Here is a 13,548-nt window from a genome sequence, read left to right on the forward strand (position 1 = left end):
CCTGAATTTAAAGTAATAGGGAAAGAAAGAAAAACAAATTACAGAGAAAGAGAGAGAAAGGTAGATATCAAAACATGGAGGAAGCTCTAGAATCAACAGCTGTTCAGAAACAGAATCTATGGGTCTTAACTCATAGCTAGAAGAAAGTTCCCTCACTCCAAACATAAGTGTTTACCATGGTTGAGTCTAGATCATATCCCAGTAACCGTCTCGTCAAGGAGTGTACAGAAGCACTCAGAAAGATGATACCCTATAGGGGAGAACACAACATGGCATTTGAAAAGAATGGGAATAATCAAAGGCCTCTGCCCTCCCATTACATATCTCAGCAGAAATCTTCTTGCTTAATAGATAGCAGTAAGAAATGAGAGCAGTGTTGGAAATCAATGAGAAAGAAGCTGCCATCAGTCAGTGACATGAACAATTTAAACACACATATAGTTCTCAGACTTCACATAGTACTTTGCATCTTTAATAAATTTATCATACAACATTGTATATTATATTTCTTGTATTTCAGTCTTATTCCCTCTACTTAACTATAAATTCTAAGAGGACATAAAATCTACAACACCTCTAGTGTGCATACATTAGCTTCAGGATTGTTTTAATTATTGTCTAATGATTTTTTTTTAATCTAATGCCTTCTATATTGGACATTGTTCCTTCATGCCAACTGTTCCAAGGGTTTAAACTACTAGGATTCCATCTCATATAGAAAGAGGATTTAAACAGCTTTCCTCCTTTTCTGAACAGATATTTGTGCCTCCTAAATACATTATAAATTATCCACATCTAGAGTTGGCTCCCAATAGGCATCTATTAGAGAAGTCCTATTAGACCACAAGCTGAGCAGAGAAAAAGGAAATCCAGGAGCATTTTAACATCCTCTTTGAAATCAGAAGCCAGAACAGAGCTAGAGCAGGAAAAATGTTATAAGAATAGGACAAATGTTTTCAGGTTCATGGTATAATCTGACTACAGATCAGGAAACAGGCAAACATAATTTCATATTCATATTAATTCTTTTTTAAGAACTAATAGCAAGTGAATTTCAATATTAAGGGCTAGTAAATGGGGAGTCCCAAATGGTGAGACAGAATTAGAGACCTCATTCAAGGAAAATAAAGTCACTAGGAAAAATGAAAAAGATCCCAAACACTACAGCAAAGTTCCTGCTCTAAACTCCTACCTTCTTCCCCCCAAATCATTATAATATGTGGCATAATGAAATAAATATGAGTTAGTCAGGAGTTGTCCATGCATATTCCTAGCCAATAATATAACTTTGGGTTGTCATTTATGCCCTTTTTGGGCCTTGGCTCCTCTTCTAAAAAGGCTTAATATACCTACTTAATTCATAAATAAAATGCTATTAATGCATTTTGAAAATGTTAAAAATTAAGTCATATTATATTTTAAACCAAGTGCTGGGATATGGCAACCTTTTGTAGGACTCTTCAGAAAACCAGAGTAAACCATCTAGATTATGAGAATATTAAATTCCAATTAACAAGTCAATACTGCAAGTGTTTCTTATGATCCAGTGTCCAAGAAATAAGTATAAGGCAGAAAGCTAAATTTTTAGAAAATATAAAAAGACAGTACTAGACATATAGTGAAAGGTGGCCACAAAGCTGATCAGAAAATGTTGAAGGTAACACTAAGTTTCCAGAAATAGAAGAATCAGAGGGCTAGGAAGTCAGAAAAGCAAAACAATATGAAAAATCTTCAAGTCTCAGATAAGTATGCCCAAACATACACTGCCCAAGCTCCTTCCTCCTTCTTTACCCTAATCCAAACTCTTCCATAACCTTGAAGGCAAGTGCTGCCTGCCTCGGTTTTCCCAACTGTAAAAGGGGGATAATAACAGCACCTACATCCCAAGGTTGTAGGTTGAGCTAATAATTGAGATAGAGATAATTATAAAGTGCTTAGCACAGTCTGGCACAGAGAATATACATATAAAAATTAACTGTTATTATTATTATTACCTACCCCCCCAAAACAGATTAGAGATGAAAGGCAGTGGGTGTATATGACAGGAAACAGAAACTTATTAGTCCTTTCAAGTCTCACAGCTGAAAAAGTTCAGGGCTCCTTTCAGTTGCCAGAGACAATAGATGTTTCTCTTCACCCCAATACTTTCACAACTAACTGATTTGTCAAAAAGTCAAAAAGAGAATATGGGAAGGACTTAGTGCCACACAGACTAGAGAAGCACCAGGAGTTCAGCAGGCCATAATGCCCTAGGGAAGAATAGGAACTAGACCTGTGACTTCATTAATATAGGGAATTCCTAGGTTTGGAGGAAGGCTCTAACATTACAAGTCATCACCTTCTCTGCAATTCAGTCTTGAGAGCTACCCAGGCATTAAGAGGTTAAGTGACTTGCCTACAGTCATAAGGTCATTTTTTTGTCAGTGTTCCTAGACTCTTAGGGAAAATCCCTAGAAAACATTAAAAAAAACATCATCGAGATGAATAAGGAAGATCTAAGAAAACCCAAGCCTCAAACAAATATAGGATCCTGGCCTGAGAGGAAATAGACTTTAACTTCGAAGCTAAGGAACTTCTATCCACCTGTGGTGGCTACAATGACCAACAGTCTCAAGGATAGATTTGATAGGGCTACCAGAGGTATCCACTGTCACAAAAGGTTTCTGCTTTAATGAACAATCTTGACTATGCCCCAATCCCTAATTCCCCTCACTGCAGGGGTAGACAGGATATTGGAATTTTATATTTAGAATTAACAGCAACATTATAGATCAAGTCCAATCACTTCACTTTACAGAAGAGAAAACTAAGACCCAGTCAGGATAAGTGATTTACACACACAGAGGATGGTAAAAGTTTAGGGGAAAGTGATCCTCACAGAAAGTTCCTAGGTGCCATATGCTACTTGAAGCATAAAAACAAGTTTTGACCCTGTTTTAACAGTCCAATATACTGGACACTCCTCACACACAGCAAGACCCAAATACAACAAGATTCCAAGAATGAAAACCCCAACAGAAAATTCCTTTCTACTTTCCAGAGATGACCTGAGAAAGGAAACATTAGGGATCTGACTCATCTATCCTAGGCTAAGTACTTCCCCTTTGTAAGACTCAGTTTTGTCATGTTAAAAAGAGAAAAATACTTGCACTACCTACTTCATTGTAGTTGAAAGTATTTTGTAAATATAGAGATGACTTTAATATCTCAAATAAACAAAGCAAGTTGCTGTTATTATTTTTCCATTAATGTCAAGTTCCCCTAATATACATTATACATACCTTTGAGTAGGTTCGATACAATTCCTTCTTCATGGCTAAAAATAAAACAAACAAAATGGAATGAAGAGAGTACAGCCTGGTTCTGCCAAAGACCAACTATTCAAATAACTGATGTTTAACTCAGCAGTCACAGTTTTTAACTGTTTACAAATCCACTTTCGAAGTTAAGTTTTCTGTTAACAAGAAATCTCCATTTCCATGAAAAGAAATTGTCCCCATGGAAGCATCTGCTGTTCCAAATAGTCTCGATCTATAAACAACCATCTCATGGCTAATGGGCTCTTCAGCCAAAAGTTCCCACTACTGACAGCCAAGCAGCAATGAACTGTAAGTAAATAAGAGAAGGGCTTCCTTTCTTTCTAGAAATGTGTTGCAGCTATTCCTACAGCTGCACCTGCAGTCTCCTCCTCTTCATATCAAACACTCCAGACTGGGCATTTCCCAGGATTTGCTAAGGGAAAGAGAGGAAGACATGAGGAGTGGAAAGGGAAAGAGGGGTACTTTAAGAGGAACAGAGAATGTACTGCTTCTGAGAACTGTTTACTAGTTTGACATACAGAGAAATTAGCTGACCTTCATGTGGAGTCATCTAACCTGGGCCAAAATCCAAAAAATCAGTTTAGTGACCACTCTGGCATCTATTCTTCACCCCAGAAGTGAGCATCACTGCCTGTGCTTTGAGAAGTCCCAACCAGACCCCCACTAGTGATTCCTGAATATTAGGTTCTGCCAAGAATACCATAAGCTCACCAGTGCCAGTTAACAAAAAGAAAAGATTGATTCTGACATCACTCCTAGAATATGGGGAGGGAAAGGGAGCAGAGCAAAAAGTGTGGATGAGGGGAAATAGTGGGAGGAAGGAACTCATGATGGGAAGAGGAGATGTGCAATGGAGAATGTCACTGAATAGTCGGTGCAGAAATGTGAGAGCAGTTGGGGACAGTGATGGATTTGTAAAAGGGAAAAGAAGAGGGGGGTGAAATTATAAAGATGGGCCTGGGAAGTGTCACCAGGAGCATAACAGAGAAGAAAAAAATGGGGCTAGGCAAAGTGTCCCTGGGAAACATCGAAGAAGTGTGGTTGGTAAAGCCAGGGCAAACTTGGGGCTAGAGGGGAATGGGGAAGGGTAATGGAGACACGCGGTAGGAAGTTGAGGGGAGGGGTCAGTAGGAAATGTCTCAGGAAGGAACCAGAGGGTGACCCGGACAAAAGGTGGGAGCTAGTAGGGATAAGAAATAAGATGGAATGGGGGATAGGGGAAGCCAGCTAAATCGTCACTGGGGGATAAGATCGGGAAAAATGAAGGGAATTCAGGAAGCGTGGAAAGTATCACTGGGGGAGAAACAAGAGTTAATATGACGGGGGAGCCTGACAGTGGGGAGTCACTGGGTGGGGGGAGGAGGTAGGCAGCGGGGAGTCACGAGGGGAAACGGGGCACTGGAATAAGTTGGGAGAGTCCCCGGCGGCGGGGTCACTGTGGGAGGAGGAGCAGTCCTGAGTGACAGTGGGTCTGAGCTCCGGTTTGGCTCACACCGAGGCCCAGTCTGGTCTCCCCGAGGGGTGTGGCCGAAGGGCGACGTCAGCGGACCGCCTGCCTTGGGCCTCCACTCACCGGCCCACATGGCCTCGACTTTCCCCACCGCCATCGCTCCGCCTCAGCCGCTCCGGCTCCGGCTCCGGAGCCGGGATTTCCCTTCCTCCCGCGATACCCGATGTGTCTCCTTGGGCCTCGCCCCTCTGAAGGACGAGGCTCCGCATTGGTTGAAGCCCCTACGACCAATCCGAGCGGGCTTTGTTCCGATGTCCGATATTCTTTCAACTGGAGCGTGAACGGTCCAGGTAATGGGGCACGGGCCTGTGGCGCGCTCATCGTGTGGAGCTAGGCTCTCTGGGAGTCTTCCTGGGCTGGTGGGCAGGGCGCAGGACTTTGGGTTCATAACTGTGTTGCATTAAAAGCCCACCCCGACCTAGGGAGGACAAACGCTATGGACCCGGCAGGCGGGAGCAGCGCCTTCTTTGGCGCGGTAGGTCCCGACTCGAGGCGCTGGTGCCCAGATGCTTCTAGGCCCACCCAAATACTTTATGTGGCCGCTATCCTGGGCACCGGGCAAGTAATTCCTGTGTTGGCCCTAGTCAATCATTTTATTGAGTGCCTGCTGTGTGCCAATTAGGCAGCTAGGTGGCGCAGTGGATACAGCACAGGGCATGAAGTCAGGAAGACCCGAGTTCAAATTCTGATTTCATATACTATTTAGTTGTATGATTCTAGGCACCCAACACTGTTTGCCTCAGTTTTATCATCTGTAAAATGAGCTGGAGAAGGGCATGGCAGACCATTATTGTCTTTGTCGCCAAGAAAACCCCAAATGGGGTCACAACTGAAAAACAAGTATGCTAGGAAGTGTGCTAAGGGCTGGTTGGTAAATTATGTGAAAGTATGATCTAGACCCCTCCCTAGTCCTGGGCTCTGTAGTAGGTAAACATTTGATAAATACTTGAGTGAAAGGGCTTTTTACCTGGGCTTTGTTTGATACTGTTTTCTACCCAAATAAGGTTGCTTCCTCAGAAGCTAACGGTATCAACCTAGGAAAAGGCATAAAACCCCTAACATTTTGAGGGAAGTGAGTTCACTACTTTCATCAGCATGACTTTGCCTAACTGCCCAGTAGCAGCCTAGGCATACGAAAACACCATGCAATATAATGAAAAGAATCCAAAGACCAGTTCCAGATTTAACCCTTACTCTTTTTCTCCCTCCTCACAGATGCACAGAATGGGTCTTCTTTCAGCTCTGACTCGAGGCCTTGTCCGAGGGGCAGACCGAATGAGCAAATGGACAAGCAAGCGAGGGCCCCGAACCTTCTACAAAGGTCGTGGAGCCAAGTTTACAGGCTTTACCTCAGGTGGGAAGTTTGTGAAGGTGAAGGAAATGGTCCCTGAGTTTGTGGTTCCAGATTTGACAGGCTTCAAACTCAAACCATATGTGTCCTATCGTGCTCCAGCTGGCACAGATGAACCACTGACAGCCAAGCAACTCTTTATGGAAGCTGTAGCACCCTCTATTGAAAAGGACTTTAAGGAAGGAACTTTTGACCCTAAAAACCTGGAAAAGTATGGCTTTGAGCCCACCCAGGAAGGCAAGCTCTTCCAGCTATATCCTAAAAACTATGTGCAATAATAAAGGACTGTCTAATCAGTAATCATTCATTTCTCTTATGTATTGTGAATAGCCTAGCTTGAAAAACTAATTAAGAGTGAAGGGAGCAGTGCAGCTAGATAGTTCTTTGGATTGAGAGCCAGGCCCAGAACCAGAAGGTCCTGGGTTCAAATGTGCCTTCAGACACTTCCTAGACATATGACCCTGGACAAGTCACTTAACCCCCATTGCCTCACCCTTGCCTATCTTCTGCCTTGGAACCAATAGGAGCATTGAGGAAGGTTAGGGTTTAAAAAAAGAAAGTGAAAGGAAGAGGCCTTTATTTAAATCTCATTACCCTGATAATTCAAATATTATAAATAGCATCATTCAATTCAATAAACATTTATTAATTGCCTGCTTGGTGCTAGGCACTGTGTTAATCTATACAAAATAAGAAAAAGAGAGTCTATATTTTCATAGTCTAATTGATGGGGGGCAGGGGACATCAGAGAATATATGTGAGTCTAAACCAAGCACAGCCTCTTAGGGGAAACAGAATTACTTGGGAGGGTCTGACCTTTATAAAGGTAGGCTTTGGCAGTTTATTGCTTCACCATCCAGCCATCCAGTCAGAGGGGAGAGGCAACTGAAGGAGTTGTTGCATATCAAAAGTTAAGCCAATATATGTAGTGATAAGACTTTGGTTATCCTGGGAAAGTGTTCCCCCATCACTGCTAATAGAAAATGGAAAGAATAGTAATATTTTAAAGTATATGTCTTGGGGGCAGCTGGGTAGCTCAGGTGATTGAGAGTCAGGCCTAGAGAAGAGGTCCTAGATTCAAATTCGGCCTCAGATGCTTCCCAGCTGTGTGACCCTGGGCAAGTCACTTGACCCCCATTGCCCACCTTACCACTCCTCATTCCACCTAGGAACCAATACACAGAAGTTAAGGGTTTAAAAAATAATAATAAAAATAAAATAAAGTATATGTCTTGGGGTACACCTAGGTAGCATAAGGCCTAGAGCAGGGAGGACCTGGGTTCAAATGCTGCCTCAGATACTTCCTAGCTGTGTGACCCTGGGCAAGTCAATGCATTTGCCTAGCTCTTGTTCCTCTTAGAATTGTTAGAAGACAGAAAAGGTTTTTTAAAACATGTATCTAAAATGGGCTAATAATGCCATAGCTAATCACCATTTGTTATATAGTTTCCATTTGCCAAGAAACTGGAAGAAAATTTAAAAATTAGCACAGCTAACAAGAGAACATATCCTCCCCCAAAAAATAAAATTTCCCCTAGTTGGCCTAATCAGATCAGATGGTATGATTGCCTTTTGGTATTCTGTGGGTTATTGGGAGACCTTATATGCTTCTGTCTTACACAAACAGTACAAAATGTACACAAGTTTTGCAGGGTTTAAGCCTTTAAATCCATTTGACAATAGCAAAGTTTACAAAGGAAGAATGAGATCATTATCTGTTGGGATAAATAAGCTTCATAGTAGAAGATTTGGCTAGAAAAAGTATTTAATCATATAGCCAGGTGACACTTCTTACAAAATGAGACTAGACTCACAGAGCACCCTAGGGTATGATGGGCAAACTTTTTAATCTGTCAGTCTGTTTCTAAGGCAACTCTTTCAAAGTTTCATTATATTGTATCCTACCTACTCATTGGATTCGTCGGATTAGGCATAATGTGGCAGCTATATATTTTTACCCAGGACCTCCCATCTCTGGGCCTGGCTTTCAATCCACTAAGCCATCCAGCTCCCCTTACCCCTTCAAAATGTTCACCATCACTATAAAGAACTACCAAATAAATAGTTCAAAAGTGAAGTTATCTTCTCAGGCAATGAGAGTTCTTTCACTGGAAGTATTCATGAAGAAGCTAGAATAGATGACCATCTATCCTGGGATAATACAGAGGAGCTACTCTGACAGTCTATAATTTTTTTTAAACATAATAGCTGGGGCAGGCAGGTAACTCAGTGGCTACAGAGCCAGGCCTAGAGACAGAAGGGTTCAAATCTAGCCTCAGATACTTTATAAATGCATGACCCTGGGCAAGTCATTTAAACCCAATTGCCTAGCCCTTACTCTTCAGCCTTAGAACAGATAGCTAGTATTGATTCTAAGACAGAAAGGAAAAGTTTGGAAAAAAAAGTAATAGCTGACTTTTAAAGTTTGTAAAGGTGAATTTCATATGTTATCTCATTTGAACTTCACAGCAACATTGTAAGAGGGGAGCATTATAATAACCCCCATTTCAATTTCTTTAAATGTCTCTGACCAGGATTACACATAATTCCTGTCTGAGTCATAATTCAAACTTTAGTCCTCTTTACTCTGAGTCCAGAACTCTAACCATCACACATGATATCCCTATAGGTGGTTTAGTCAATAGAGTGCTAGAATCAGAGTGAGGAACACCTGAGAGTCAAATCTACCTCAGATTCCTGGTAGCTGTGTGATTCTCTACTGGAGAGAAGTCATAATTTCACTTCAGTTTCCTCATCTGCAAAATGGAAATAATAACTTCCATTTCAGCGTTATGATGAAAGCCAAACACTTTTTAAGTCTTAAAGTGCTATATAAATATTGGCTATGATGGGGAAGAAGGACAAGGCAAGGGAGACAGTAAATGGATGTTCCATTAAATAATATGCACAATCCCAAAGTTGAATTGCAACACCCTGAGACCCGATAATCCAGTTTTTCCATTTCCTTCCTCCAATATTAGAAATATTCTGAACTCAGTATTTTAAATATTGTCCTAGAGTTATCTACATCCTCCTGTTCTCCTACTTCTAGGCCAATTCTTGTAGCCTCTACTCTAAAATTCAGTCAACTAGCATATATTAGGCACCCACTATATCTGGGGCACTGTGCTACGTCCTATGGACACCAAGAAATGCAAGAGTCCTTGCTCTCAAGGAGCTTAATAGGGGACAATATGCAAACAATTATGTACATTTATGTAAAATAAACAGGAAATAACAGAAGGAAGATTTTAGAATTAAGGCTTCCTGTAGAAGGTAGGATTTCAGCTGGGATTTGAAGGAAGCCAGGAAAACTAGGAAGGAAAGATGAGAAAGGAGAGAATTCTGGGCATAGAGAACTGCCAGAGAAAATGCCTAGAGTCTGGACATGTAGTCTTGTGCAAGGAACATGAAGAAGCCAAAGTCACTGAAGAGTACACAGTGAGCATCATAAGGTGCAAGATTAGTAAAATGAAAGGGGGACTAGATTGTAAAGGGCTTTGAACATCATTTTATATTTAACAGTAGAGGTAATAGAGAGTCACTAGTTTATTGAATAGTAGGGGCAGGGATAGATGTGGGACATAGACCCTTGCTTTAAGAAAATCACTAGTGGCAGAATGAAGGATATATATAGGAGTAGGGAAGAGACTTGAGGCAGGCTGACCCACCAGCAGGCTAGTTCAGGAGGTCAGGCTTGATGTTATGAGAACCTTCACTAGAGTGGGGACAGTGTCAGAGGAGAGAAGGAATCATAATCAGATGTTTCAAAGGCAAAATCAACAGACCTCGGCAAAAGATGTAAAAGACTGGGAGTATGAGAGTAAGGAAATCAGGATAACTCCTAGGTTGTGAACCTGAGATCCTTTGTGTTTGGTGCTATCCTCTACAGGAACAGGGAAAGTGGAGACAGGGGGACAGTTAGGGGAAAAGAGAATGAGTTATTTTGGACACACTGAGTTTAAGATGTCTATTGGAAATCCAGTAAAATGTCTAAAAGGCAATAGAGATGTGAGATTGGAGGACAGCAAGTATTTTATTTAAGAGTTTTGCATTTGTGTTCTTTAAGGAGATTGGTCTATATTTTCTTTCTCTGTTTTTGGACTTCCTGGCTTAGCTATCAGTACCATAGTTGTGTCATAAAAAGCTGAGGGGCACCTATGGTTAGAGGTTGTGATCTGTAAGAGGACCGGGAAAAGAAGACAGAGTAGTTAGATAGCTAGGAGACCAGTGTCCTGAAAGGAAGAGTGAGCGATGTCAAAAACTTCAGAGAGGTCAAGGAGAATGGGGGTGTGAGAAAAATATCACTGGCTTTAGCAACTCAGTAACTTTGGAGAGGGCAGTTTCGGTGGAACTTTGATTGGAAGTTAGATTATAAGGTGAAGAGGGTGAGAGAAGAGAAAGTGGAGACACCTATTGCGTATGGCCTTTTTGAGGAGTTTAGCTACAAAAGGCAGAAGAGAAAAAGAATGAGAGCAAGGATAGAAGGATCAGATGAGGTTTTATTTTCAGAATAAAGGTGATATGGTATATTTGTAGGCATTAGGAAAGGCTCAGAGGGGTTGAAAATAAGTGAAAGAACAAGAATAATAGAGGGCAAGCTGTTGATGAAGACAGGATGGAATGAGATACTTGAACATGTAGAGAGATTAACACTTGTAAAGATGTCATTTCATTACATAAAAGAGAAAAAAGAGTTGGCAGAAAGCTTCTAAATGATGAGGAGGAGAGAAGAGGGAACTCACAGTGAATGGCCTATTTTTTTTTTCAGTAAAATATGAGGCAAAGTTCTCACCTGAAAGTGTAGAAGGAAAGGCAGCCAATGGAAGATTAGAGAAGGAAGGGATGAAAAGGTTTGGAAGAGCTGGGATTTGATGAGGGAGGCATTGTAGCATTGCCCAGCAGCAGTGAGGGCCCAATTGAGGTTGTGCAACATAAATTTATGGTGGAGCCAGGCACAAAGATTACATGATTTTCTCCACCTTCATTCAGCAGCACTGGTAGAAGGAGGCACAAAGGTGACAAAAGGTGAGTGATTCAAGATTGAAGCTTGGCTGAGCATAAATTGGCAAAACGACAATGACACTAGGTAATTCAAGGAAGGATAGTATGGAACTGAATTGGTTCACCAGTGAAGAAAGGGAAAAGAGGAGTGGCTAGTGAGGGGAGAAAGCAAAGAGGGAATTGAGACATCAGTGGATTGGAGGTCGTAGTGAAGGTGAAGAACAGTTATATAAGGGAAGGCAGAGGGAGATGTGAAAGGCCAATAGATTATGGTCAGATAAGGGGATTTCAGAATTTTTGAACATGGGAGTGACTCATTCGTGGGTGATGGCATCATCGAGGGTATGATTATTTTCTGTGTGTGGTTGAGGTGAGGTGGAGTAGCTTATTGGAGGAGAGTACATTGAGGAACAGAGTGGTTAGGGAGGGAGAATCAGGATGTATGATGGGCAGGATTTGAGGAGCAGAGAATTGTAAGCCAGTTATCAAATTCATTGAAGAAGGAAAGGGAATGACCTAAAGGTCTGTAGACAACAGCTACCAAAATAATTGATTAGGTAGTAGATTATGAATAATTTACTGAGCAAAGGAAGAAAGAGAACCTGGAAATAGTGACTGGGAGCAAGTAGTATTCCAACTCCCTCTCCTCAACAAGTGAGCTAAGGAGAATGAGTAAAGGTCCAGTCAGTATTGGAGAAGGTGGCCAGGAAGTCTGTGTCATCAGGGGAAGGCCAGGTTTCAATTAAGAGCTAATAGGATAACTAGGTGGACTCAATGGATAGAGAGCCAGGCGGTCCTAAATTCCAATTTGGCCTCACACACTTCCTAGTTGTGTGACCCAGGGCAAGTCATTTAACCCTAATTGCCTAGCCCTTACCACTCTCAATACTTAATATCAATTCTAAGATAGAAGGTAAAAAAAATTTTTTTAAGCTAATAGATGGAAGAAGTGGGGCAGCTAAGTGGCACAATGGATAGAGCACTGGGCTTAGAATCAGGAAGACTCAACTTCATGACTTCAAATCTGGCTAGCTGTGTGACCCCAGGCAAGGCACTTAACCTGTTTGCCTCAGTCCCTCATCTGTAAAATGAGCTGGAGAAGAAAATGGCAAATCACGTCAGTATCTTTGATAAGAAAACCACAAATGGGGTCATAAGTGTTGGGCATGACCAAAATATGTACAGGGTCCTCTCCTGCTAGTGATTTATTCTACTGATGGAGAGTAGGAAGATTTAATTCAACAATCCAAGGGCATAACCATTTTTTTTTTTTTTAGGAATCTATCCTAAAATATTTTTTAAAAAGTTTAGTTTAGTGGAGAGGCTGCATGAAGTTAGGTTGAAATTTTGGGGCAGAAGATTGAGGGAGATGGAGATAGAGGATGAAGAATCAAGTGGTAAAGGTTGTTGAGGAGGGTTTGGAAGCTGATCTACTGGTATAAGAAGGGTATGAGTAGGTGTGTGAATTTCATCATTGGATAGAGGGAGCCACTGTTCTACCCTCAAAAGAAAAGCACAGCAGAGATGGGAGGTCTATAGTCAAAGACAGGGTTGTTTTTCTTTGTATTAGAGGTTCTCCATATCCTGGTTAGGAGACTTGACTGGCAGTCCAGAAGATGACTTGTGCTAGGCACAGATGAAAGTGGTTGCTTTGGGATAAATGGAATATTCCCAACCTGGCCCCTTGCAGTCTTTCCTCAGGGACAAAGTTTACTGAGCAGGAAATGAAAGATTTAGGACACCAACACACCTGCAGTCTGAAATCTCACCTAAGGAATTTAATACTAGATATAATATGTTATATATATATATANTGAGGAGGGTTTGGAAGCTGATCTACTGGTATAAGAAGGGTATGAGTAGGTGTGTGAATTTCATCATTGGATAGAGGGAGCCACTGTTCTACCCTCAAAAGAAAAGCACAGCAGAGATGGGAGGTCTATAGTCAAAGACAGGGTTGTTTTTCTTTGTATTAGAGGTTCTCCATATCCTGGTTAGGAGACTTGACTGGCAGTCCAGAAGATGACTTGTGCTAGGCACAGATGAAAGTGGTTGCTTTGGGATAAATGGAATATTCCCAACCTGGCCCCTTGCAGTCTTTCCTCAGGGACAAAGTTTACTGAGCAGGAAATGAAAGATTTAGGACACCAACACACCTGCAGTCTGAAATCTCACCTAAGGAATTTAATACTAGATATAATATGTTATATACATATATATAACATATTATATTATGTAGATAATAATAGACATAATTAATAATAATCTCACCTAAGGAATTTAAAAATACAAATAAATATAGGCAACAGGATCTTAGAAATAAGACCTTTATCAAAGTTTTTTTTTCCACTTTTAATCATAGT

The 13,548-nt window shown here is 41.2% G+C and overlaps 2 protein-coding genes across 3 annotated transcripts in view; one reads left to right on the plus strand and one right to left on the minus strand.

Annotated features, from left to right (window-relative positions):
• PNPLA7 (patatin like phospholipase domain containing 7) overlaps nucleotides 1-4,927 on the minus strand; it is a 262,836-nt gene extending 257,909 nt beyond the window's left edge. The window contains exons 1-4 of the mRNA XM_044659658.1: nucleotides 4,703-4,927; nucleotides 4,032-4,251; nucleotides 3,282-3,316; nucleotides 176-250 (exon numbers count right to left, since the gene is read on the minus strand). Coding sequence (XP_044515593.1) covers nucleotides 176-250; nucleotides 3,282-3,316; nucleotides 4,032-4,251; nucleotides 4,703-4,927 — 555 coding nt within the window. The remainder of the gene's footprint in view (nucleotides 1-175; nucleotides 251-3,281; nucleotides 3,317-4,031; nucleotides 4,252-4,702) is intronic.
• MRPL41 (mitochondrial ribosomal protein L41) lies at nucleotides 4,862-6,481 on the plus strand. 2 transcript variants are annotated; one of them, XM_044661199.1, is made up of 2 exons: nucleotides 4,862-5,120; nucleotides 6,046-6,481. In XM_044661199.1, the coding sequence occupies exon 2, from the start codon at nucleotides 6,046-6,048 to the stop codon at nucleotides 6,457-6,459; it is 414 nt and encodes a 137-aa protein (XP_044517134.1). In that variant the 5' UTR covers nucleotides 4,862-5,120; the 3' UTR covers nucleotides 6,460-6,481. The 2 variants fall into 2 exon arrangements, with proteins under 2 accessions (XP_044517134.1, XP_044517133.1); XM_044661198.1 differs by lacking the exon at nucleotides 4,862-5,120 and adding an exon at nucleotides 5,138-5,305.
• Nucleotides 6,482-13,548: the final 7,067 nt, after the last annotated feature.

The sequence above is a fragment of the Gracilinanus agilis genome, chromosome 2 (genome assembly GCF_016433145.1).
Source record: "Gracilinanus agilis isolate LMUSP501 chromosome 2, AgileGrace, whole genome shotgun sequence".
In the NCBI taxonomy this organism is placed as follows: Eukaryota; Metazoa; Chordata; class Mammalia; order Didelphimorphia; family Didelphidae; genus Gracilinanus; species Gracilinanus agilis.